This window comes from Mycteria americana, chromosome 3, assembly GCF_035582795.1.
Source record: "Mycteria americana isolate JAX WOST 10 ecotype Jacksonville Zoo and Gardens chromosome 3, USCA_MyAme_1.0, whole genome shotgun sequence".
NCBI classification, from domain to species: domain Eukaryota; kingdom Metazoa; phylum Chordata; class Aves; order Ciconiiformes; family Ciconiidae; genus Mycteria; species Mycteria americana.
The window spans coordinates 80,371,695-80,396,301 of NC_134367.1; the positions used below are offsets into that span (position 1 = coordinate 80,371,695).

The following is a 24,607-nucleotide window of genomic DNA, read 5'->3' on the forward strand; positions in this document are numbered from 1 at the left end:
TATCTTCTAAAAAACTAAATGATGCATTTCAACACAGTTCTGGTTTGAAGTAATTTTTATTTTAACAAATGGAATATAATGAATACAAAGGGCGTTTAAACTTCAGTGGCTTTTTTTTATCCCTTTCATAAAAGCTCTCTCCTCTCAGAATATGACTTCCTTATAACCAGAGAGTGCAATGTGATTCCTAAGAGAGAAATAAATAGAAACAGAAGCCCCTGGAACATGTTTTGCCATTGAAAATTTTTTTTTTTTTTTTTTTTAAACTATAAATATTGAAACATACCTTCTTAAGTTTCTGTGTCTGATCATAAGAAGTTCTTGGATGTTTCTCTAATGTTATATTTTATCATCCTACTTCAGTGAACTAAGAAAAGACATATTTAAGTCTTATGTAAACTAATGTTTTAAAGGAAATAATTTTGTAAAGGAAGACCTTTTCTACATATAGGGTAGTACTGCAGTATAGAAAAGAATGGGTTAAAAGAATAAATCCTTATTATCACAGTTTACAACACCATCCCAGATGCCATATGCCTCTGAAAGTCAGCAAGAGACTTTTCAGTAAAGCATATTAGGCTTTTCCAAATATTGTGGTACCTTTTCAAAAGCTCTTTTGAAGCATACAAATTAAAGGAATCCTGTATAGTTGATGCAAGAGTGGGATTATGTATCTGAAGAAGTAAAGATTTTAAAACCTAGCATTTGCTTTACTGGGAACTCATTTTTAATTATAAATGCAAGGTAGCTCTGGTTTGAAAAAGAATGTGCTAGACAGTAGTTAATATAAGTGAAAGGGGGAAAATGCATATCCAACTGTTACAGTTTCTGACCGCCGTGGCTCAGGTAAACCCCGACCAAAGAGTGAAGGTTTTGAGCTGTACAATAACTCCACTCAAAATGGGTCACCTGAGAGCCCTCAGCTGCCGTGGACGGAGTACAGTGAACCAAAGAAGCTGCCAGGGGATGATAGATTAATGAAGAACAGAGCCGATCATCGCTCCAGTCCCAATGTAGCAAGTAAGAAAGATTATCCTTCTTTTAGGGGTAGATGCCTCCTCCACTAGTTTTAGAGGCTGTTGAATTCAAAAAGGGAATGATTGTTTTTAAAAACGGATTAAGTTTAAAATGCCAATGTAGTAGTAACATTTGGAGCAAGTCTCTTGTTAGAACTATTCAAAGGAAAATTCATAAGTTACTTTGTGAATACTATCATTTTATTAAGTTATGTAAATTATTATTTAACAGTCATGTAAATGCTTCCTTTAACTTTCCAACAGATCAACCTCCAAGCCCCGGGGGAAAGAATGCTTATGCATCTGGAACTACCACCAAAATAACCTCAGTCTCTACTGGAAATCTTTGTACAGAGGTCAGAAGTGACAAGCAAAATGCTGGCTATTAAACTTTCCTTAGCTATCAATAGCGTCAGTGTGCTTGAGTGAAACCAGTGTCTTACTTAACTATTTGAACATAATGCTGCTGCTAGTGTCTGGGTGGGGGTTTTGCTTATTACAGCTAATGAAAGATTGAGACAGCTTTGAGTGATTTTATTAAATTTTGTTCATGAAGTTGTCCTTGTGATTTCTTAGGTTTGTACAATATTGCATACTTGTTTTCAGGCTATAAAAACATGAGTCATAACCACAATTATATTTGATACTAGACAACCTCTTTATCTCCTGTTCCAGACCAATAATGCTCTTATGAGCCAAAAGAAAACATTTGGAAAATGCGTGTTTATAATAATATTCCATACAAATCTGTGTGATTAGAAAATTCTACCTTATGTTCTTTCTACCTTTTTCAGGAACAGACTCTGCCCCCACGACCTGAAGCTTATCCCATCCCAACACAGACCTATACTAGAGAATATTTCACATTCCCAGCTTCAAAGTCCCAGGATCGAATGGGTCCAGCTCAGAGTCAGTGGCCAAATTATGAAGAAAAACCACAGGTCCAGGCAGAAAGTAATCATTCAATCAATACTACAATGCAGGTGAGAAGCAATTTCTTTCAATATAAGAAAAAAAAACAGAAAGAAAGTGCTTGCTTTCCACTCCCAGACTGATGGAGACATTTCTGCAGAACAGTCAACAATCTATAATTTCTGAGCTGCTGAGGACAAACTATACCATGGGGGGGGGAAACGACTGAACTTTTGCCAAGATTGGCTTGGGTTCAGAAACCCTACTCTCCCCCCCCACCGAATTTATGTTATAATGTTCTGCAGACCTGTTATCTGGGATGTTTTAATCCCCCATTAGACGTAATAGGGTGTAGATGGTAGTAGGGTTTGTCTTGTAAAATGTTTCGTGGTTTTCTGAAAAGCAAACTAAATCTTTCATGCTTCCAAGAAGGTTTACGTGGAAAAATCTCTTTGCCTGCGGGGTGCATTGTTTAAGTGACAAAGTGAAGTATTAAAAATGAAATAAAACAGTACTTTGAGACCTATCCAGGGTCTTCACTGAAACACATTCCCTGCTCTCAGTTAAAAAAAAAATAAAATAATTCAAGTTGCTTCTCTTATCAAAGTGCAGATGCTTCTTGACCTGAAATGAATTTACCCCCACTGTACCTTTATAAATTCAAAAAATAATGTTGTTCTGCTCTTTGTAAACAAGGACTTTACTGAAGTCCATATAGGAAATTAAATCTAGATCTACTAAATCCAGTCACTGGATCATCTTTTTCTCTAATCCACCAGAGACTTAAAAATATACAGAGAAAGCTTTTCCTTTTTTCCTATTTCTTAATTTGTGATAAAAGCAGAGCCTTACACCAGGCTCAGTATGTTTTACTTTTGGAAAAGCAATGTCATGTAAATTATATTGAGATTGTGTCACAGAAGCAAAGTAAGGATTGATTATTGATTACCCACACATGTATCAGCAAGTGAATTCAGTAAAAAGTCAACTGAATAAAAGCTTAATGCTTTTTTTCAGTATTACAGATATCAAATCCTAATTATTTCAGCTGTTAAGAAAATAGATGTTATACCCAAAGTAGGATGGTAATTTTGAAGGAGAATGCTGCAAGTTAAATGACTGTGGCAAATAGCTATGGAAATACTTTGCTGAATTTCCGTGCTTAATTCCTTCACGTTTCGTTATTTCATCTCGCCTAATCTTAGCTGCATAGTTAAGGTCTAGGCGCTCTCTGTCAGTGATGGGACAGGGGGAAGCTAGTACCTCCAGAGAATGGTGCCTACCCATTTGTCTTAATGGGATGAACTGCTGCCTGAACATGCATCTCTCCCCCACTTAACACAAGCTTAAGTGAGTAGCTTAGATGAGGTGGTTAAAACCGGTGAGGTGAACCCCATCAGTTAAAGTTGTTGACAGATACTGAATTTGAGCTATGGTCTTAAGGCTGAATGCAGTGCAGAAAAGCATTTTCATGAAGCAAATGGCTAGAAGCTTTAGGTCCTTACAAGCATTGAAAGCGTACACAATTTTTCCCTGCCATACAATAGTTCTTTTAAGTTGAAAATTAGAGGAAAATAGACTTTGTAAAATAATTAAAAAAAAAATCCTTTTAATCTTTACAGTGAGAACTGGGCTTGTAAAAAAAGCTGCCGTGAGCTACTGACTGATGTGAAATGCCTGTTTTCTATTCTGAAAGCATTAGCAAACTGTTTAGCTAGGTGCATCTTTACAGCAAATCTAACACAAATAGCTGTGTGTTCAGCTCTGCTGGACTAATAGAGCATAAAAAATACACTTGTTCATCTCAAAGAAGGCATTCTTTAGAGGTCATGGTTAAGGTCATTGATGGAGGAAAAAGAAAAGGAGTTTGCTTTGTTAGTCTTCTCTCAGTTGTTGATAATTGGTACATTATGTGTTCAGTGCTTAGTAGTTCCTGACATTCAAAGTATGAATATTTGCTTCAAGGAAATCATTAACAGATTTGATAAGCCTAATTTATGGTCCAGTATTCCTTTTCAGGAGGTTGTACAGTGCAGTGAGATGTTGAGCTTGTATAAAAGAAGACTTGGTGTTTGACACACTAAAAAATGCGACAAAAGCGCAGACCAATACACCCATGCCCCAATAGCAGGTAGAATTAGACCTGAGTGCCCAGATTCCATACCCGTGAATGGCACTACAGTAATGAGAGCTTTCTGCAGGTCACCTCGCCTGTTAATGGAGGAGGGTGGGCAGCAGCTCCCTTGTCGCTTCCTCAGCAGCCTTTCTGTTTGCCTCCCCAATAGGAACAATGTTCAGTCAAGCCAGCTGAAGGCTGAATGGGAGAGCTGGTATGCCTGAGCTGCTGTTCCAAGCTGCCAGGACTCTCATACTCACGTGTGGGGGAGGGGGTGTCAGGGATAGTCCTGAGAAACTGTGCGAGCTGGGGAGGTTTTCAGCTTAAGCTCCATTTTGCGTTCATCCTTCCTCCTAGTCCAGGTTTCCAGGCATTTCAGCAGTTGCAAAGTCTTCCACGGCTTCAATGAGTTAGAAGGACTGGGAAGAATATTTTATCATTGGTTTTGGGAAACTTACTGGGCATGGAAATGCTGAAATTCACTAAAAGTAATTACCTTCAGTAATAAGAATGCGGTTTGTGAGCCATTTTCAAATATGTTTTAATATAGATGGACTATGAAATACATGCCTTGTTTAATTTTTTCCAGCGTGTGGCTCGTTCCCAGGAAGAACTCCGAGATAAAGTTTTCCAGCCAGAGAGGAATCGTTTGGAAGTTGTTATACGGAAGGATGTAGAGTACATTGATCGGAAGTCAGACAGTGATCAGTGGATGAATTCATCTGTGGATTCTAGCACATCTAGCCAAGAACACCTGAACCATTCATCCAAACCGGTCTCGCCTGGTTCTTGTTTAACTAAAAGTGGACCTGGCCGTTGGAAAACTCCAGCTACTAGCCAGCCAACTCCAGTGGCCATTTCCCAGCCCATCAGAACAGATCTTCCCCCTCCACCGCCGCCTCCTCCAGTGCATTATGCAGCTGAATTTGATGAACTACAAATGGATTTGCCTCTGCCACCACCTCCTCCTCCAAATCAGATAGGAGCACAAGCATCTTCCCAGGTAGCTGCTGCTGAGCGTAAAAAAAGAGAAGAGCATCAGAGGTGGTATGAAAAGGAAAAGGCACGTTTGGAAGAAGAACGAGAAAGGAAACGTCGTGAGCAGGAGAGAAAACTGGGCCAAATGCGTTCTCAGCCACTAATTCCTGCTCAGCCTGTAGTTCCCCCTGTTTCCCTTCAACAAGTGAAATCAGAAAAACCTTCAACTTTGCAGAGGTCTCAAGAAACAGTCATTAGAGAGTTGCAGCCCCAACAGCAGCCTCGGACTATTGAGCGGAGGGATCTGCAGTACATCACTATCAGCAAGGAAGAACTGTCGTCTAGTGATAGCCTCTCTCCAGATCCGTGGAAACGGGATGCTAAGGAGAAACTGGAGAAGCAGCAACAGATGCACATTGTGGACATGCTGAGTAAAGAGATTCAGGAACTTCAGAACAAGCCTGATCGTACAGCAGAAGAAAATGACCGCCTGCGCAAACTCATGCTTGAATGGCAGTTCCAAAAGCGACTTCAAGAATCGAAGCAAAAGGATGAAGATGATGATGAAGAGGAGGATGATGATGTGGATACTATGCTCATCATGCAGCGACTGGAGGCAGAAAGAAGAGCAAGGGTAAAAGGGGATAATCCTTTCTAGACAAAAGTATTGTAAATGTGTATCTTGGTGGGTTCTCTGTCCGAGTATTTTGATGTTCTTAAAGGGTAAAGGAGGATGAAGCTTTCTTAAATACCTTGAATTTTAAAATTTCTAACTTACAGTGGCTTCACCAGTTAAGTGATGTATTATGAAAGTATCATAGCTACTTATAGAATCCAAGTTGGCAGTTGAATTTACTTTTCTGGTTGTAGGGAAAGAAATTCCCTTCAGATAAAGGGATTTTGCCATGTAGCTGGAGTAGTATTAGAAGGTTAAATATAGCAGGAATTTGCTTACAGGAAGGTAAGCAAAAACAGTTGAAATTATGAAAGTCTTCAGGAGAATCAGGAACAAAAAATAGTGTGATTTCCCTCCCTCCCCCCTCCCCCCCCCCCCCCCCCCAATATATTTGCCTCTAAGTGTTCTTATTTATAGTCTTGGACCTGAACACAGACACTGAATGCGTGCTATTTCCAGGGAACAGTGAACTGAACTGAGGTTCCACTTTGCTGGTCTTCTCCAAGTAGAGGCTTGGGCATAAGGCAGCTGCTACCTCTACCTTTACCATCACCTCAGTGGTGACCCCAGCAGTGCTGGGGGGAAGCATTAGGCTGAGCCATGTGGTTTTGGATACACCCTGTCTAGCGCTCCAGCTCATACATACCTGGATTTTGCATGGTGTCCAGTTTAATCAGTATCTGACAAGGTTTGCTTACCTTGGCTTCAGTACTGTGAAAGCTTATAATATATCTAATAAGATAATACAACTGAATAGTATGATGAAGTTTTTGTCACTCTGCTGGTGACCTTTGTCTCTCAGAATCTGTTAAATCTATTGTTACTGGGAAACAATTTCTATAGTAAAATTTGTTTTTCTTTTCAGAATAATAGCATGGATACCAAAGTTACATACCAATAGCTATGCTTTGACAGGCTTAAAAACTAGCTCTGTAATACACTGAGTGTCTTCTGTTTGTTTATCTTGAAAAGTTGACTTAATTCTGTGATAAGCAATTTTTAATTCTTGAGAATGTTTGCACATGCTTATTTTGACATTCAGAAATAGCTGTCGGCTTGAGTAGTATTTGAGTTCAGGATTGTTTTGGCAGCTTGATTTCCTAAACTTACTCTTCTCATATTTACTGCAGTCTGCATTGCTTTCCTTTTTTCTTGTGGCTAACTTTATTACTGTGTAAAACAATAGATACCTCAAACTTGGAAACTGAAGAAAGGAAAAGCTAAATATGTCTTTGGCAAACAGGTTGCATTAAAGCCCCGCATCGATAACATGTAATTTGTAGCACATAGGCAGTTACCTATGGGCATTAAAAAAATCCATGTAAAACTGCCATTTTAACAAACAGTGTCTTTAAAATTTTACTGTAGCAAGGCTAAAAAAGCCATGTGTCATTAATAGAAAGCCAGTTGTATTGCATAACATTACATCAGTCTTCTTTGCAAGTGCTGGATTTAAAATACTGTTTGTGCATAAAGTTCTTCCAGCATTTTGGAGCGTTTTGAACTAAAAAATAACAGTTGTCTTGAACTGAAGTATTGTTTGCATTCTGGTTACATTTCACTGTCTATACTACTACAGATGCAATAAGCATTTCTGGAGAAGGACTGAGGTTTTGAACGAGTCAAACCGATACCGATAAAAATTTTGGATTATTTGATTGTTTTAATTTCTGTATTTCAGGATTATGTCAATTCACTTCCTCATTCTAAAGCAGCTGACTTAACAAATAAAAGAAAATGCTTTTGAAATAGCACAAGTCTAACCTATCTTTATTTTCACTGTGCATCTTTCTTTTTTCCCTCTTTCTTACTACCTGCAGCAGACTGCTGTGCCAGCAATCTCTGTTCTAGATTTGGTATGTTTGTTTCTTTCTCTTCAATATCTCTTTCCCATTTCAATTCCCGATATTATTAATAACCACCCTATGTGCTTTGGATGATGATTTGGCATCTTTGGGTGTTCAAAAACCTTTGTGATACAATAAGCAGTAAGTTAAATGTAAGCATGCATTTGAATGTTTCCAGATGTGGTGACTCCTTTCCCTGTGTTTCCTTCCTTTCAAATGTTGTGTTCTGCTTGCAGGCTTGATTTGTTTGTTATAGCAGTGGTCTAATATAAAACTGTGTATTTGATGTTTTGTGCAGTCATGTTTATAAAATCTTACTAAGCACTTTGAATGAACAAGCTGTGAAGTAAGATTTCCTCCCTTCCCTTCCCCACCCCTGCAGGTTTTAGAAGAGCTCTACCAACACCATTCCTTTCCAATCTGAAGTGAAATTGTCCTGAGAGCCTAATAATACAGCATACTGTTTCAGCACATGCTCAAACCCTGTTGTTCACAGGTGTTACAATGTTCTCATTAAAGTAAAAATGGACTGTAAACTCAGAAATTACTTCTGAACTAATATTTCCAAGTAGGTCACATAAACATGCAATTATTAAGTTACCATTGGTTAATACCATTCTCTTGCATCTAAACATGACAGGCTTCCAAATTCCGGCCGTAATTGCTATGACTCCAACTAATTCTGTATTTTACTGCTGTCATTGGAAATGGGTACATGGAAAAAAGAGTTCTGTAGCCTTCTAGAGGAGAAATATATCCCCTTCAGTGTTTTTCTGTATCATTAGTATACCAATTTGAAAGCAGGGTAATGCTTGCAAGTCCTGTTAGTATAATTAATTTGTGCTGCTGGAAAAAAACTGTAAACATGACTGTTAAAAATAGAGATTTGGATATTCAGCACTGCTTTATTTTTTTAAAAAAAAATCATCTTTTAAAATGGATACTTCAGATAACAGTCTATCTAAGGTGTTTGGTTTTGTATCTGTGTGGTACATTAGTGTTAAGCAGTTGACAGCAAGGAAACAGGTGAAGTGTGTCAGCTTTCTGAATTAATGGACAAGACAGGAGTCATGGATTTTTCAGACTTAGTGTCTATCAATATTTTTTCTTATTACTACACCTATATTTTTTTGCTTAAGCCTTGGTCCCCGGGGCCGCGACTGGATGGATAAAGTACTTTGCCAAGCAGGCTGTAAACTTCTGGATCTTTCTGTGACAGGAGGTTGTGAAGGCAGACAGTATCATCAGCTTTAAAAATGGATTAGACAAATTCATAGACATCACACCTGTAAACAGCTACTCAAAGGATTACACAAGGCTGTACCAGCTGACATCTCTAGTAGCATGCTGAATGCTGGAGAAATACTAGAAGAAATGGCCAGGCTTATGTGCAGCTCTTCTTGCCATGGTCACACATAGAATACTGCGCTAGATGGATCCGTGGCCTGAATCAGTCGAGGATTTATTATGTTCATAAATGTAGCTTTAAAAAAAGAAAGCAAGCTAATTCTGAAATAGATGATGTTGAACACTATACCCAGCAAATATGTCTTTTTCCTAATTTCATTGTTTTCATGCTGTTCACATGACTTTCTGGGCATAGTTGCATCTATCGTATACCGCTTAAGGTACTCAAGAAATTACTTCATAGTTTTTAGAGGGAAAAAAAAAATATCCTTTAGAATGCTCCATGCTTTTTTCTGTATGTCTAATGTGAGCATTGGTGATAGCTGTTCTGTTAATTAGAAGGCTGGTGAAAGGTGATGCATGAATTGTCACCTTGGCTAGTGTTTGTCTTTTTAAATTCCCTTGGCCACTAACAGATCTGACCCAGCTTTAGTTGTCATAAATAAATAGGTATAAATTTAAAGTTCTTCCAGAACTTCTTTTAAAGCATTTTAAGCAGCACTTAGAGAAATTAATTCTGTTTGGAATCTGAGACTTCTTGGGTGCCTGACAGTCCTGTGAATATCTTAACATTTCTGATAAGGAGCCGATGGGCGGATCTGTTATGAGGAGCAATAGCTCAGAAGAAGGGTGGCCTTTCTTGCCCTCTTCTAAGTAGGAATAGTGCTGCAAGCATATGTTGGTGATAGGGGGACAGAGTTGTGCGGCTGAGCGAACGGTTGCCACTTCAGTAGAGCTGGGACAAAGCAGCGGGAAAGAAATAGTGCTTTGTGCTTAGCTAAGCTTGGGAGAATGCTCTTCTCCGTCACTCTGGCTGTACGGATCAGTTGTTTCTACGTGTTACAATATAAACACATGCTGCTTTGGAGAAACCTTGGAAGTACAGTAAATCACATGAGGAGTACTGAATTCAAATATTCAACCTGGGAATCTAATAGCCCTCTGACTAGAAATGGAACATGAAGATTGCTTTCCTTAGTGTCTTGAAAATCAGGGAGTTTGGTTTGAGCTGGGTACTGTTGTACAAACTCACAAACAGAAATGCCTTCAAGTGCTCTGGTGTGCCTCGCCATCCCACCACCCCCCGGCCTGGTCTAGAAATGCTCCAAAGTAGAATCTAGTTACTAATAAAGAAATGAAATGTCACTCTGTAATAGTTGCTCTATTCCCACTTCTGCCATACATATTATTTTTGGCCTTTTTACTACATATTATGTTTAGAATAGCCTCTGACCTGGATACAGTTGTCTTTGCAATTATTATGGTTCAGATGTTGACAACAGTTCCCAGGTAGGCACCCTGCCCAGTTTTCCCTTCTTTCTTTAGTTAAGCTCACAAGAAAATAAAACTTCCCTTTTAATTTAGTTTGAAATATTTTCTTGTTTAACTGCATTTGAATAGGAATATTTACTATTAAGCAAAAAGGCATTCATGCCATAACCTGGGATCAGTAACTGCCATGTTCAGAGTTTTTCTCTAAATGCAGTTGGGACAGAGTCAAGGAGTTTTACTGTATTTTTTCACTGTGCAGTTTTTGCTCTTTTTTTTTTTTTTTTTTTTTTTTTTTAAGAGGAAATTACTTATCTTCTATAAACTCTTTTGAATTACTGGCTGTCTTTCCTTTTGACAGCAATATTATCTCCTTTGCTAAAATAATATCTTTCTAATAACCAAGACAAGAAGAGGTCTTAAGTCAAGCAGGGAGTTCGTTAACTACTTTATTCCCTGCTCTACCGTATATAGTGAGCTTGATCTCTATCTTTATGTTGTTTTCAGTTAGGAATTACAAAAGCTTTAGCCCTCAATAAGGGCAATTTACTCGGAGGTAGCGTCCTCTAGTATACATTTGCGAAATTCCTGCCTAAATGAAATTAATTAATTTGTTCTTTAGCTTTCATGCTCAAAAATGGTGGGTTTTAACACTTCAAATTAGAGGTGTTTTCACTTCAATTAGTCTGTATAGCTGCTTGAAGATGTAGAAGGCAAATGTTTTCAAAATTACCTGTTGTACAAGGTCATAAGATACCTGTAACACAAATACTACATGAACAGTGGGGGAAATAATGACCAGAAAATTAGTCATTGTCCCACCCCCCCCAAAAAAAGTTCATTTTTAGAATTGATTGGGAAATTGATTAGAAAACCTAATCTGCTTTAAAGCACATTCCTGTTAGTTAATTGGGGGGGAGAGATACCTACATGAAGGTTATCCTCACAAAGTCTATTAAAACTAAATTTCTCTTACTAAATCATTATTGCTTTGTGTCTGAAGGGCCTTTCTCTGTAAATGAAACTGGATTGTAAAAACAAATCCAGGAATAGAGAAGTGTCAGTGTTACGTGCAGCTTATAGCAAGATATACCAATCAGTACAAAAGATCTTAGGGACGAGGGGGGGAATCACTTTAAAACATATGCTGCAGTAAGAAATGGCAAAGCATGTAGTCCAGTTAATTTCTACTTGTGAATATTACTGTGCCAGTGAATATTCCTGTCCATCAAGGGCTTAGATACTGTTAGCTTTAGAGAATCATGCAAAGTTTGGATTGTTGCTCAGTTTTCTTATCTGTGCAGTGCTTATTGAAAGCATATAGAAAATAGTATTGTCTGTTGGACATCAGTTGTTCATGTGAGCTGTTTAATCTCAGTAGTCAAAAATTTCTTTGCCTCATTCTCTGCTTTTTCCAAAACACAGTTGTTGCAGATATAGTGGGAGACTTTTATTTATCTCCCGAGACCATTTGCAGACTTGCTGAATGAGACTGTTACTTTAAATGGATTGACCCTTTGACTAATGAGTCATGATTTTCCGGTGCTTAAATACTAATCCAAAATGAAAAACCAATTGGCTGCTGGAGCTGTGGACTGTTGGTTCCAAGTATTTTATTTCACTTTACTGTGCCTATGAGACTAATAGTTGCTGAAGCTGTCTGGAACGTGAGTCACCTCAGTCTTCTGCTAGGGGTTCATATATGACTGCTAAAAATGTCTCCCTGTGTGTTTTGTGCTTTTATGTATGTAGTTCTGTGCATCTCTTTCTTTTTTTTTTTCTATTTTTTTTTAAATAGGGATTTTAAGGAAACCAATGTAACAAAGCATACTCTTAACAGTTGGAAATCACACTGATTTATCTGTAGTATAGCATTTTCTACTGAATGAGTTATTTTTAGATGCAAATACTTTTACATCTTTTTACGGGTTTTTTTGACCCATGTTATCCACGAGTGACGAAAAAATTAAAGATGTGTCTATGTTAGTTACAGGATGAAGAACGCAGACGGCAGCAACAGTTGGAAGAAATGCGCAAACGAGAAGCAGAAGACAGGGCCAGGCAGGAAGAAGAGCGCCGACAGCAAGAGGAGGAGCGGACCAGAAGAGAGGCTGAAGAAAAGGTTGTGGTCTTCTGAGTGTTGCAGGGGTTCTTACAGGCCACTCCTCTTTAGCCTGCCCAGTAACAGCTTAGTGTTGGGTCAGCAGGGTTTAAACACACTAGCCCTAGTGATAATGGTCATGGCCCAAGGCTTCAGTTTATCCAATATAAAACAAAAAGTAATTAAACAAATATCCCATTTGTGGTACCCACAGTTGACTGGTATTGCAGAAATAGTACCGTAGGCTTACTGGCTGAAGGTTTTTAGCAGTGGCAAGGGCTTGCCTTCAGAGCCTTCTCTGAAAGTTGTGGCAGAAATCAATTACCTCCCGGTTTCCTTCAGCCCCCAATGTGACTTGACTACCTCCTTTATTGTAATGGCTGAGTTAGTGGTGTTGGGTTTCGCTGTGTCTCAGAAATGGCACTTAAATATTTTTGCAGTAATTGTTTTATACAGATACAGAGAGAGAGAGAAATATGAAATACAGTGGAGTGGAGATGAGTAATCTATATTGTCTTTTATGTTTGGACTATGAGAGGAAAAAGAATTGGTTTCTAGTAACGAAGTAAATAATTTCAGCAGATAAGTCAGTGGAATCAAACAGATTCTAAAAATTCAGGCTCCTAGGTTCCTTCAGAACATTATACATGAATTTAAGAAGCTTTTTTGTTCAAAACTGGAAGACAAAGCATCTCGTTTGACTCTTAGCATGTTTGTTAAGTCCCTCTTCTTCCTAGAGAAAGAACAGTTCAGACTGAAGACTTGCCTGTTAGTAACACTGACTTCAGAATGAAGAAAGAGGGCTAGCTTTTAATGTTGAGAGAAATTTAATCTTGGAAGATTGAGCAAATATATTTAAAAAAAAAACCCCTTGGATATATTCACTTTGTTCATTTGTTTTGTTAGATTGTTTTCAAGCTTCATTAGACTTTTCCACAAGCAATATGGGTTAATGAGTAGAAGAAAGCTAAGCTGGGGGTGGTGATAGGTGAGAAGTGAGGAATGTATATCTGGACTTAGGAAAGTATTTAAAAATATACTGTAGGAAGTTTAAAGAAAAGGGGGGGGGTGGTGCAACCAAAAAAAAAAAACAACCAAGGGTTTCTTAATTTCTGACAATGATGCAGCCGAATGATGTTTGGAACACACACTTGAAAGGGTTTTCACCGACAGGTCTTGACTGAGACACTTGTACATCTGCCAACTCAGAACTCAGTACCATCTGACCCCTACAGTGGTTTTAGAGAGTAGTACAAGGAGATGAGTTTCATGTCTTTGCTCTAGATGAACAAGATCAGAATTATTTATAATTTTTTTAGGATGAATGACTCACGGTGTTGAGCAGATAAGCAGATAAGGTGGATTTTTTAAAACACATGGATTAAAACCAGAAAGGATGGTTGTTCAAAATGTAATGTATTCCCAGCAGAAGTTATACTATGCTTAGACAAAAGGTTTTTTGTAACATACGGTTTCCAAATACACGTTTTAATTCGTTATCAAACAAACTACTGAATAGACCCTTGTATTAATTTACAATGTGGCTTAGACAAGAGCTGAACAGAATTAAATGCTATTTAGTTTAAAACAGTAAAAATCTTTTAAACTGGAAAAATACAGAGAAGGTATTTCATGGCCTTTTAAATGGTCAATAGCCTCATATGAATATCATTAGCATAGGTTTTTTTAATTTGTTTTTTTAGAAATGTTTTTAAAAAAACAATTATTTGATGTCTGTTTTACAAAAGTTCTTTGTAATTTGATTTCTATGTGAAAGTAGTTTCCCTGGTATTTATACTAGAAGCTTTGTTAGGAGTCATCTATTCCAGGGCTCTGTTGGTTAATTTACATTGTAATTTTGCTGCATGCTTATACAAAGTTCCTATTTTAAGATGGTAGTTAATTTTAGTTATTTCTCTCTCCCACAGATTCTTTACAGGTTTAGTAAATCTACCCCTTATGAACTGTAGTTAACATTTTGAGTAATAAATGCTGGAATCACCCTTAGTTCACACAAGCAGCTGCCTTAGTTACCAGAGGCGGTGGTAAATCTGGAAATAACAGCAATGCTGTGTTACAGGACAACTGCCATTTTTTTCATAGTAGTAAATATTCTTTGTATAAGTCCATATAGATGCCCTGCTTATTGCCAGAAAAGGAGGCAAAAAAAGATGTTTGTAACTCAGTGATGGAAAACTGAAATCTCTCTTAGGTCGAAATGTCTGTCTTTCTGACCACTGTGTTTCTGTTCCCTCTGGACTTACAGAGGCGACAGGAAGAAGAGTATTACAGTCGCTTAGAGGCTGAAAGGCGCAGGCAGCATGATGAAGCAGAACGAAGATTACTGGAACCTGACGAGCCTGGTCTGTACAGACCTCCGCTTCCACGGGAATATGAACTCCCATCCCCAACCCCTTCATCTAACGCTCCTCCTCCCCCACCTCAGCGAAACACCTCTTACCTCAAAACACAGGTCCTCTCCCCTGACACGATTTATACTGCCAAGTTTGTTGCATACAATGATGATGATGATGAGGAGGAGGATTCCAATCTAGCAGGTCAGGATAAGTACTCCAGCACAAGAAAATCTTATGGTGACTTTCCTCCTGCCACCCTTAAGCCACAGCAGCCCTCCCGCCAGCCTCGCCCAGTTTCAGATGGCCTCTTTCTTTCCAACTCATTCCAGTCATCTCCAGTCAATGCCAACAGTACTACTGCCAAAAAAAGCCAGACCCAGCCCCCACCAAACAAACCAAGTTTCATCCATGCCAGCAGCTCTAAAGGTAGACATCGTGAAATCAATCGTCTCTACAGAACTATCCTCATGTTTTCAGCTCTGGTGCTGTAGATTGAATCACTTCCTTTGTGATTTTTTTCCCCCCACTTAATCACTGTTTTCACTATGGTGATCTAAATTAAATCCTGATATTAATATGAATCCTCCAATTTGTAATTGTTTTGATCTCTCAAATTTCCTTCTTCCTTACCCAAACTCTTAAAAAGCAAAAATTCCATCTCTCTCACAATGAACCAGAAATTATTTTAACTGTTACTCAACCAACTCAAAGTACTGTTGGTTTTGGCTTTCATCCTGTATCTTTCAGTGATTTGTTTTGTATGACTGACCACTGGTTACTCAGGGCATCTGGAAGTGCACCTTTCTTGAACACAGGAAACCTTTTCTAATGGGTTCATGGACAGAGCTTAGCTTCTGCTTTCATTATTGGTACCAGGGTTCCCTCTTTTAATAGTGTGTGCAAATGGCTTTAAAAATGACCTTGGTAGGTGTAGTTCTTAAATGTCCAAGCACCAAGAGACATATAGGACATGCAGTTAGTTTCATGTATTAGGCACCATTCCTGTACTTCTGATTTGTACAGTGCCGTTTTCTTGCAAAGAGAGACAAAAATCTAAATTGCCTCCTAGTGCTTTTCGCCTTAATCCTTCCCTCCCCTTCTGCACCCCTGTATTTCTTTGCCTCCTCATCCTGTTTCTTTTATAACTCCAAGTGCACAACCATAATGGAATTTAATTTCAAGTACAGCTCTAGCTGCTAGTAACTTCAGCACCGTATTTTATCTGCAGAGTACTAGTTTAGCTATACTCATGAATTCAAAGATAATTCAGTCCAAAGTTCCACACTAAATTTTTTTAAACCACTGTCTGTGTAGATCTCGCTCTAATAAATTTGCAGTTTATTCATAAAAGATTTTGTCTTTAAATAGCAGCATCTGCTAGTGCTGCCCCTACATTTGTCGTCTTCTGTATTCTTCTGAAGGGAATGGTGGCCGTGACATTCCCCTAGTTTGTTCTTTTTACTTGTGCTGGAAGTCAACAAATGCCTGACAACCAACTCCAGCTGATCAAATCATCCTTCTAAAATGCAAAGGGTAGCAAGTCACCTGAGACAGCAAGGGAAAGCATTTATGCTGGCTTCTAGCTGAATGGCTAACTTGTTTACTGGATTCAAGTCTCAATGACAAATGTGGAAGCCTACAATATGGTATATCCCTGATCACCTTTTTAGCCACCTAACAAATTATGAAAAGCACTCTCTTTTATCAGAGGTGTGGTCATAGGGAGCATATGACCCTCAGAATAGGTTCCATCTATCAGAAGCACTTCTAATCCAGCTGCAGTAGTGTATGAATCTAATGTAGGATATGTATGAAGCTGTACCGGTACATGATACTCTGAGCTTTCTGTCTGCATCCTTTTCAATTAAGGCTCAAGTAATTGTTTTCCAGCAAGGCATCCTTTCCTTTGCAGGGGAAATTAGCTTCTGCTACAGTTGGACTGCTTCCAGTGCCAAAGAGAAGCTCTGCACAGCATTGTGTAGTTTTAGTACTGCTGAAGGGACAGTAGTTTAGCTCAGTTATAATTACTGTCCAACTGATACAGTTGATGCTTAGCAGTTTCACTGTTTGGGGTCAGTACAGCACCCAAGTTGCATAAAAAGTGTCTACGCTGATACTCATTTAAAGGGGAAAAAAAACCCCCAACATCCCTGTTTATTTACCCTGATGTTGCGAGATCTCGTGATATAGTAGTCCCTATGGATCCTGCAAGCCCGTCTGTCACTCCTGTCTGGCTCTGTCATAGGTTCCAAATCTTGAAGGAAGGTGAGGGAAGGTTTTAGCTTTTCAGTGTGTTGTCATTAGACTGGAGTATAAGTAGACATACTGTACACTACCTGCTATTTGCTACCATTACAATGCAAATAATTCCATTATGCCTACCTACCATGCATGTGAGCCCACTGATAAACCCACAACCAGTGATCCCAAATCACGGTTTTGTATCAGAAGGACTCAGAAGAAGCTTTTGAGCACCTTATATCACGCAGAAATAAAGAGTTAAAATAAGATTAAAGAAAGACAGGAAATATGCAGAAGAGATTCTCTTCAAGCACTATGACTATCTATGTTGTCAGCTTGCTCTTAGGAATATTCTGAAACTGCAGGCTTCTGACATGAAACTCTTGTACTCTATGTCTGTACTGAATTTTTGTTCTTTCAAAGGACTTTCTTTTTCTAGAAATTCTTATTTGAAACTGACTATAATAGAGTGTAAAATGTGCCTTCCATCACAACACATAGGCTTCCAAAGGCCCTTGCTTCCCTTCCTTATTTGGCACTTTGAAGGCTGTACCCGTAATGAATTAAGTACCTCTAGAGCCATCAGTCGCTAGTTGTCACCACCACTCTTCCTGCCTCCCATCATCCACAACCCAGAATGTCATTTCGTATGTAAATGCATTTCCCAATCCTGCTTTCTGTTAATTTTAATGGAAAAATTAATCTCAAGAAAGTGAAATGTTCAGTGATATTTTTTCTGTGTATGCATTTGTTTTTCCCGGAAAACAATCAGAAGGACAACCTACAAAGATTTGGTTAGGGTTTTGGTAACCATTAAGGAATATTATAGTATGATGCTTCGCCTTTAATAACCTAATTCATAAACCATACAACTAATTCTGAATACTCTTATTTCGTAATTTTTAAAATAGCCATGAGAACAGGTTAACCTCACCTGATTGCTCAAGCTTCTATGAAGACTGCCTGCGTAACGTACAAAGCCGTTTGCACAAAATGCAGAATTCACTGTGCAGTTTACCATCTCCCATCTCACTGACTCTGTTACATTACTGTCCTTTACAGCTCTTTTCTGTTCTGAATGTTAACTCTAGTAAACCACGCTTCTGCAAATTTTGCTGTCGTACCTTCTTCCACTGGGTCTCTTAAGACCATTGGGTCTGTCAGCTAACAAAGAAAAAAGCCCAACACCCAAATCAAAACTACTGTCCTAAATCAGGTGGAAGTGTGAACCACAGCATGTGGATCCAGACTTTTCAAAGTAGGGAAGGTAGTACTTGTAGACATGTAAGACTCTGAAAGGAAAAAAAATCTTCATATGGCTGGCATACCTGGTATGATTTGGTCTGCTACGAATTTTTGGTGGAAAAAATGTAGCCTACAACATGCGAGCTAAATTTGCTTGTGTGTTCCAGCCTCATATGTCTCTTTTATTGAATATTTATGTGAAGTTACATATACCAGTGGAAGAAGCAAACATTTCCTTCTGTACCGAAGAAGGTTCACAAGACAACACGTACAATATTGAGACCAGAACTGTCTGAAGACAAATCTGAGTATTGTGCTGACACTTATTTTTACTCTTTTCCTGACAGCTATTAAGTGAATATGGTCTTAAATACAGATTAAATTATTAAACTTCTTGATTGGAAAGAAAAGGTTTTGTCTTGTGGCCTTTAGAAAGAATTAATATAATGTGTAAAACCTGTGTGTTACATCAACTTAAACTAAAGGTGCAGTGCTGCAAGATACTTGCTTGAAATGTAAATTTAAGGTGGGGGAGGGGGCGTTTTCTGAGTGATACAGTTTACTTAATTAGACTAAACAGACACAAAACTCTGACTGCTGAATTGCAAAGGCAATATGTACTAATCTTAGCTTCCTTTTAGCCTCATAAAGAGAGCAGCTGCAGCTAACTTATTTCCTGTGGAGCTTGTTACAGGATAATGAAGTGTGTTGCTCTTTCCATCAGTCTCCTTGAACAACTTCTAATGTCTGTCTTACAGTAAGCCACAATAAGATAAAGACCATGATTTGATGTGTGCTGGATAATCAAAACAAAATGTGTTCTGACTCAAAATTAGGAATAAAAAAATTACAGCTGTTTTGAGGGGGGGGTGAAATTTAGTAGTACTGGTTTTAAATATTCTAAGGTCAGATGACCCTCTAAATTTGTTTCTGATTCTAGTTTGAGATCATTTCTTGAAAGAAGCACTGCACCTTTTTGAAGAAATACAATACAAAACTTTTGTGTTGTAACTGCAATCCTTCAACTTACTTTTTCTTTTGCATAAGGAATAAATTCATACACTGGATCTACAGGAGCAGCTGTTGGGGCCCATGAAGTTTATCGGGATCCAAGAGACAAAAGATCTAAAAGGTGACATGCAGGAGTCCATTAACTTTTATACACCTGACTTGGCTAACTTCTGCAGTATTTTCTGTTGTTGTTGTATCTCTGTGGGCTATTCAAGAGTTCTGCAGTTGGCTCTGGAGTATCTTGGGTTATTATAAAATACAAATAAGTTCTCCACAAGTCTTTAGGTGGTCTGAAGTACTACTTTACAGCAGCAAATTTCAGTGCTACAACAGAGTAAATTCAGTAAATCCATTGTAAATGAACAACTGTTTCAGGTGTATTTATAAATCTGAATGGTACCTCTCAAGTGGGATTCTTAGCAAATTTGTAATAAGCATAAATAATATGGGCTGTATCTTACACGTGAGTGGCAAGCTTTACTGTGCAGCGTACTGAAGATGTGACTGGGCTCGGCTAGGATTCTGTAGAAGCTGTTAGGCCAGTTCCTGCATTTTAAAATGTAGTTAATGTTTCAGTGGAGCGTGCAGAGCAGAGACCTGTTGGAGCTAAAAGTGAAACCTCTTTTGATCAAGAAATTGAAATATATATTAAAGCTTTATTATATGAGAGTTAATCACATATGTAAAGTATTGTTGCAGCTACAACTAAGAATGACTTGAGATCTTCACTGCGGTCATCAGAAACAGATAATACAAAAATTGTTTTGCTACAAGGATAAGAGATAAGTGCAAGAGCTTAGGCAACAATTGCACTTGGAAGCTTTGCCAGTATAGAATGGAATACAGAGGTGTTGCAGCCACTGCAGCATACCTCAGTACTAGTAGCTTTGTTTACCAAGACATAAAAGCTTTTGTATTCCAGTGCTTTTTCCTAGACATGTGCCACCACAGAAAGGCTTGCTGATTTAGCCATAACAGCAATGCTATGCTAATATAAATAGAGCTTTGATATAGTGAAGATAGAACTTCACTTTGAAACTTGGCAAGCAGTTTCTTTCATGTTAATGTGCCAGAGATGGCTCATGAGCCATTAATTTGTATAAGTGATAGCACAATGTCAGAATTAAAGGTATGTGTGGGGATCAAAACCTTGCAGAACACTAAACGGAGAATCTTTAGCTGTAGTCAAAAAAGCTGCCAGTCAGTTCATGTCACTAAGAATTACTATATTTAAGGATATTGTAGATAAGAATTATAACAAAGACTTTTTTTTTCCCTTTCCAGTCAAGATACAGATTTACCTGGCGCACCAGAAAACTTGACGTTCAGGGAACGCCAACGACTTTTTTCACAGGGTCAGGATGTATCCAATAAAGTAAAAGCTTCTAGGAAATTAATGGAACTGGAAAATGAGTTGAACACAAAATAAGATTAAAGCACCTTATCAGATGTAACTGAAGATCTCTAAATTGAGGGATTGAGATGGGGGGCACACTACTAATGAACAGAAAATGAATGTTTTCTGAAAGGAGTGACTTTGATTCCTCTATATCTAAGACTGTTAATTAAGATTTAGAGATGTTGCAATAGCAAGAAAACTGATTACTTTGCCAGGAGCTTGTGGTTTATACAATGAAAGCACTGTAAAATTTTAAAGATATGAATCACGTGAAGGTAACTTTTTTTTTCTTTCTGTTTTGGGGGTTAAGTTCTTGTGCACCAGACCAAGTAGCACTTGTCAAAGATAAGTTCTGTTTCCTGGTGTTTTACAGACACACTTTTGTTTTAGCTGCTGAGCAGAGAGAGTGAGAATAGCTTGAACTGCCTAAACTAAACTGTGCACTAGAAATTAGTATTTTAGGTTGTTTGGTAAGAAGCCAATACCTGGGCCACCCTAAATAAGACTTCATATGCAAGTTTGACATACTGTATGGTGTTCATACAATGATCAGCATATCAGTACAGATCTTACCATTACTTAGTACTGGAATAACACACATTCTGTAGGTAGAACCTTGGAATAAAAACATTTCTAGTCCTATGTATTTGTTGGGTCTAAAATGGTTGCGTAAGAATTTATCTGTAGTTATGGAAAAGTCTGTATCTTGATGCATCCCCACTACGTGCTTCAGACTTTCAAAAATGTGTAAAGATAAAACCTTTGGATAATTGTTTTATTAAAAATTACATAAGCAATAGATAGTAGGCTACACTAGTGGCCCTTCATCAGTTAGGACCAAAATGTTAGTAATGCGTTGAAGGTGAGGAGTAATGATTCCAGTTCCAAGGTGAGCAGAACAGATACGTATGTTTTCTGAGGAAGGTAGATAGAAGTTATTAGGCAATTAGGCAAGGAACAGTATTGACAAGTCTGCTATTATCAGTTCAGCAATATCTTTTTTTTTCTATGGAGAAGTGAACTGGCATATTAGTGTGAAGCATCAAATACAATACTGCTGGCTGGGATCGGGAATGTTAGTAAGGTCGTTAACAGACTTGGTGTGCTGGCAAGGAACCATCTCTGCTCACCCTGAGGAAGCAGCGCTAGCGAGCTCTTTCTTTAGTCTAGCTGGCTTTACTGACATCCTGTTAACTGTTGTACTGAAAATCTTTCTGGCAGTTCAAGCTATTTTTTCACACTGTAATAGCCTTATTTAATTTTAAATTGTTAATCTTTTTCCTCCCACTAATTTCTTCAGCTATGCGTATGTGGCTGATGATGGTGGGAATAAGGACCTCATCAGAGTTTTTCTCATTGTGTGATGTTAAGACAATATATATTGTGATTCCAAACAAATTTTCTATTTGACAAAGCCCTTTACTGGCTTTAGATGATTTTTTTCCCTGTATCATATTGTTCTCTTATAAATATATATTTAGGGAATTGTGCACACTTCCAAATACAAAGGGGTAGACTTTCACTGCCTTAGGAAAGAAATCACTTTTAATAAGAGTTGTATGATAAATAAATGCAAGTTAATGAAAATTGGAGTGTAAATATTTTTTACGTATTTCAGGTTTCTTATTTGAAAGTGTGCTTTTACCGTTTCACCTGTTAAATATGAAGTAGAAGATTAAACTGGTTCAAAGTGTTAATGAAGGATCTGCATGCTTGCTATGTCTGTTAATCAGGAAAAGCAAGCCTCTCCCAATTTATCTTGAGAACACTAGCAGCCTTACAGTGACAAATTTTTCTTAAGGAAAAAAACTTACGCTGTGGCTGAATTACTGTTGCTGCTAGAATCTGAAAAAAGGCTTAGCAAAAAAATACCTATAACCTTCAGTCGAGTGGATTTGGCCGCTATTGGGCATTCGGGTCAAGTGTGAATATGTGTAAAAGTGCTTTTCATATTTGTCTGTGCATTATTATGAAAAACATCAAAACTGCTGTAGTTTCCCATTTCTACTGTATTTCACTTGCAACCTATTTTTAATAAAGTTTGTATTGTATTTAACTTTGCATTAAATGTTTTTTGTACTGTTTGTTGTTTGATTCTGCATTCATAACAGAATTATCATAAACCAAAGGGGCTCTTGTTAATACGTTTTGCCTTACCTGTCCTTTTAAAATATATTCACAAGCAAAGTCAGTGTATCTCATAATGAATAGGTGAAATTAATTTTACATGGAGAATCAACAAAGGAGGCTGATTCTCATTGATCAGAGAGGAGAATTTCTTGGCCTAACGTTGTTCAATATCTGTAGCAGTGACTTGAAAGAAGAAGTGATTTTTTACAGCTTAACCAGCAACTTACGAAATAGTAAATATTGGTGGGGTCAGTTACACAGGCTAGTCGTACTGTATCTGTGTCCTCTCCAAGTGCAAAGTTGTACTTCTAACAGCGAAGAGGAACCTGGAATGCAGCTTCTTTTGGAAAAGTAAATAGTATTACAACCAGAGTCTCCATTGTGATTGCTGTGGTTAAAAAGTCATTTGATGTCTTTATTTTGAACACAGAAACAGGATAACTTTGTCAAAGCTCTGAAAAAAATCAGTTCGACTGACCTGGAAGTTTGGGGGGGTGGACTCAAATTCAGTGTGTAGTTTTGAATGAAGGTTGAGTTAAAGGACCTAGGCATGGTGGTGCTCCTCTTTTATCGTTGGATTGATAAGGTTAGATGACTTGCCTCTTGATGGCAAGTTTAAGTTCTGACAGCAGTTTAAGACAGCAGTTTAAGACAGCAGTTTAAGTTCTGTCTGGGGAGGGAACCAGGCCCCAGTGAGGTGCTGTAGATGCCTTCTGTTGTAGCTGAACATCCACTGGAGCCGGGATTGAGAGCCACCTACATCTCTTCGCAGGTGAGTACCTTAATCCCATGAGCTATGGGGTCTGCGCTCTGGAATTTTCAAAATCACTAATGAGGACAGTCTGGATTTTAGTATGAGAGATGTGTGTATGAAGGCAGAGAAGAAGCTAAAGGAACCACAGAAGACCAGAAGTTCTGTGTAGTATGTTGCAAGGAAATGACTGCCAGGACCTCAAGGCATGGCTGAGTGCAATCTTTTATCCACATTTGGAGTCTGTAGCTTTTGACTGTGAGAATAGACTAAAGAAAAAGAACTTTTAATTTTGAATATAGAATGTGTAGTCTAGAAGAAAAAGGAAGCAATCTGCTGTCCTTCTGTATGGTAGTCCCTCAGTCTAAACAAGAGCAAGGAACCAGTACAAGCAAAAAGTGAGTTATTTGATGAGATTATACTTGTCACAACTGTGAACTGTGTCATAGAAATGTTTATTTCCAGACTAAAGTGGTCCAGGGGTTGTGGGGGAGAAACTGTGTGTTATGCAACAGTGGTAATGCATTTTCAGTGGGAAAACAAGTTTTGAGCTATGCCTTGCACAGTTCAGGTCAGGTTTGCTAAGTGAGCACACTAGTGCTCACTGCTTGGCTTCAGGGACATGAGTTGTCATCCTTAGTGGCATAGCTCTTGATACTTTAATTGATGATGACACTTATGGTGATAACTGTGTGAAATTACATTTGCGTATGCAGCCAGGTCTGCTGCTCCCAGCAAAGACTTTATTTTAAACCTCTCTCAAATTCTCCCTTCTGCACCTGTCATCCACATACACTGCTTTTCAACTGCTTTTGCATACTCTTTGTACTACAGTCTTGCTGGTAATTGAGGAAAAGGCAGGGAAATGGAGAAATTGACAAAGTCCATAGTATATGTCCTGTTACTGAACTAATAAACTATATATGTGATCATACAGATTGCTGTTTGTAGGTCAAGCAATGAGTACACAAGCAGCAGAATAAACAAGACTGTTCTTTACCTCCTAATTCAATTAAAGGAGAAATCATAACAAAAATAGCAATGGTAAAAAAATTAGTTTCACCAAGAACAGTCTTAAAACCCACATAGTAACTCATGTATTTGATAATAGGAATGGGAAAACATGTGGCTCTTCCTCCTGTTTTGTCAAA

General features: G+C 38.2%; 1 protein-coding gene across 14 annotated transcripts in view; it reads left to right on the forward strand.

Moving 5' to 3' along the window:
• AFDN (afadin, adherens junction formation factor) overlaps positions 1-22,498 on the forward strand; it is a 134,869-nt gene extending 112,371 nt beyond the window's left edge. For 4 of the 14 annotated variants that reach the window (XM_075495795.1, XM_075495796.1, XM_075495797.1 and 1 more), the window contains 8 exons: positions 826-1,020; positions 1,281-1,372; positions 1,811-1,999; positions 4,634-5,656; positions 12,209-12,343; positions 14,589-14,880; positions 19,213-19,297; positions 20,461-22,498. In XM_075495795.1, the coding sequence (XP_075351910.1) occupies positions 826-1,020; positions 1,281-1,372; positions 1,811-1,999; positions 4,634-5,656; positions 12,209-12,343; positions 14,589-14,880; positions 19,213-19,297; positions 20,461-20,605 (2,156 nt within the window). In that variant the 3' untranslated portion in view covers positions 20,606-22,498. Of the gene's footprint in view, positions 1-825; positions 1,021-1,280; positions 1,373-1,810; positions 2,000-4,633; positions 5,657-12,208; positions 12,344-14,588; positions 15,106-19,212; positions 19,298-20,460 lie in introns of all 14 variants that reach the window. The other 10 variants (XM_075495788.1, XM_075495789.1, XM_075495793.1 and 7 more) reach the window with 5 other exon arrangements.
• Positions 22,499-24,607: the final 2,109 nt, after the last annotated feature.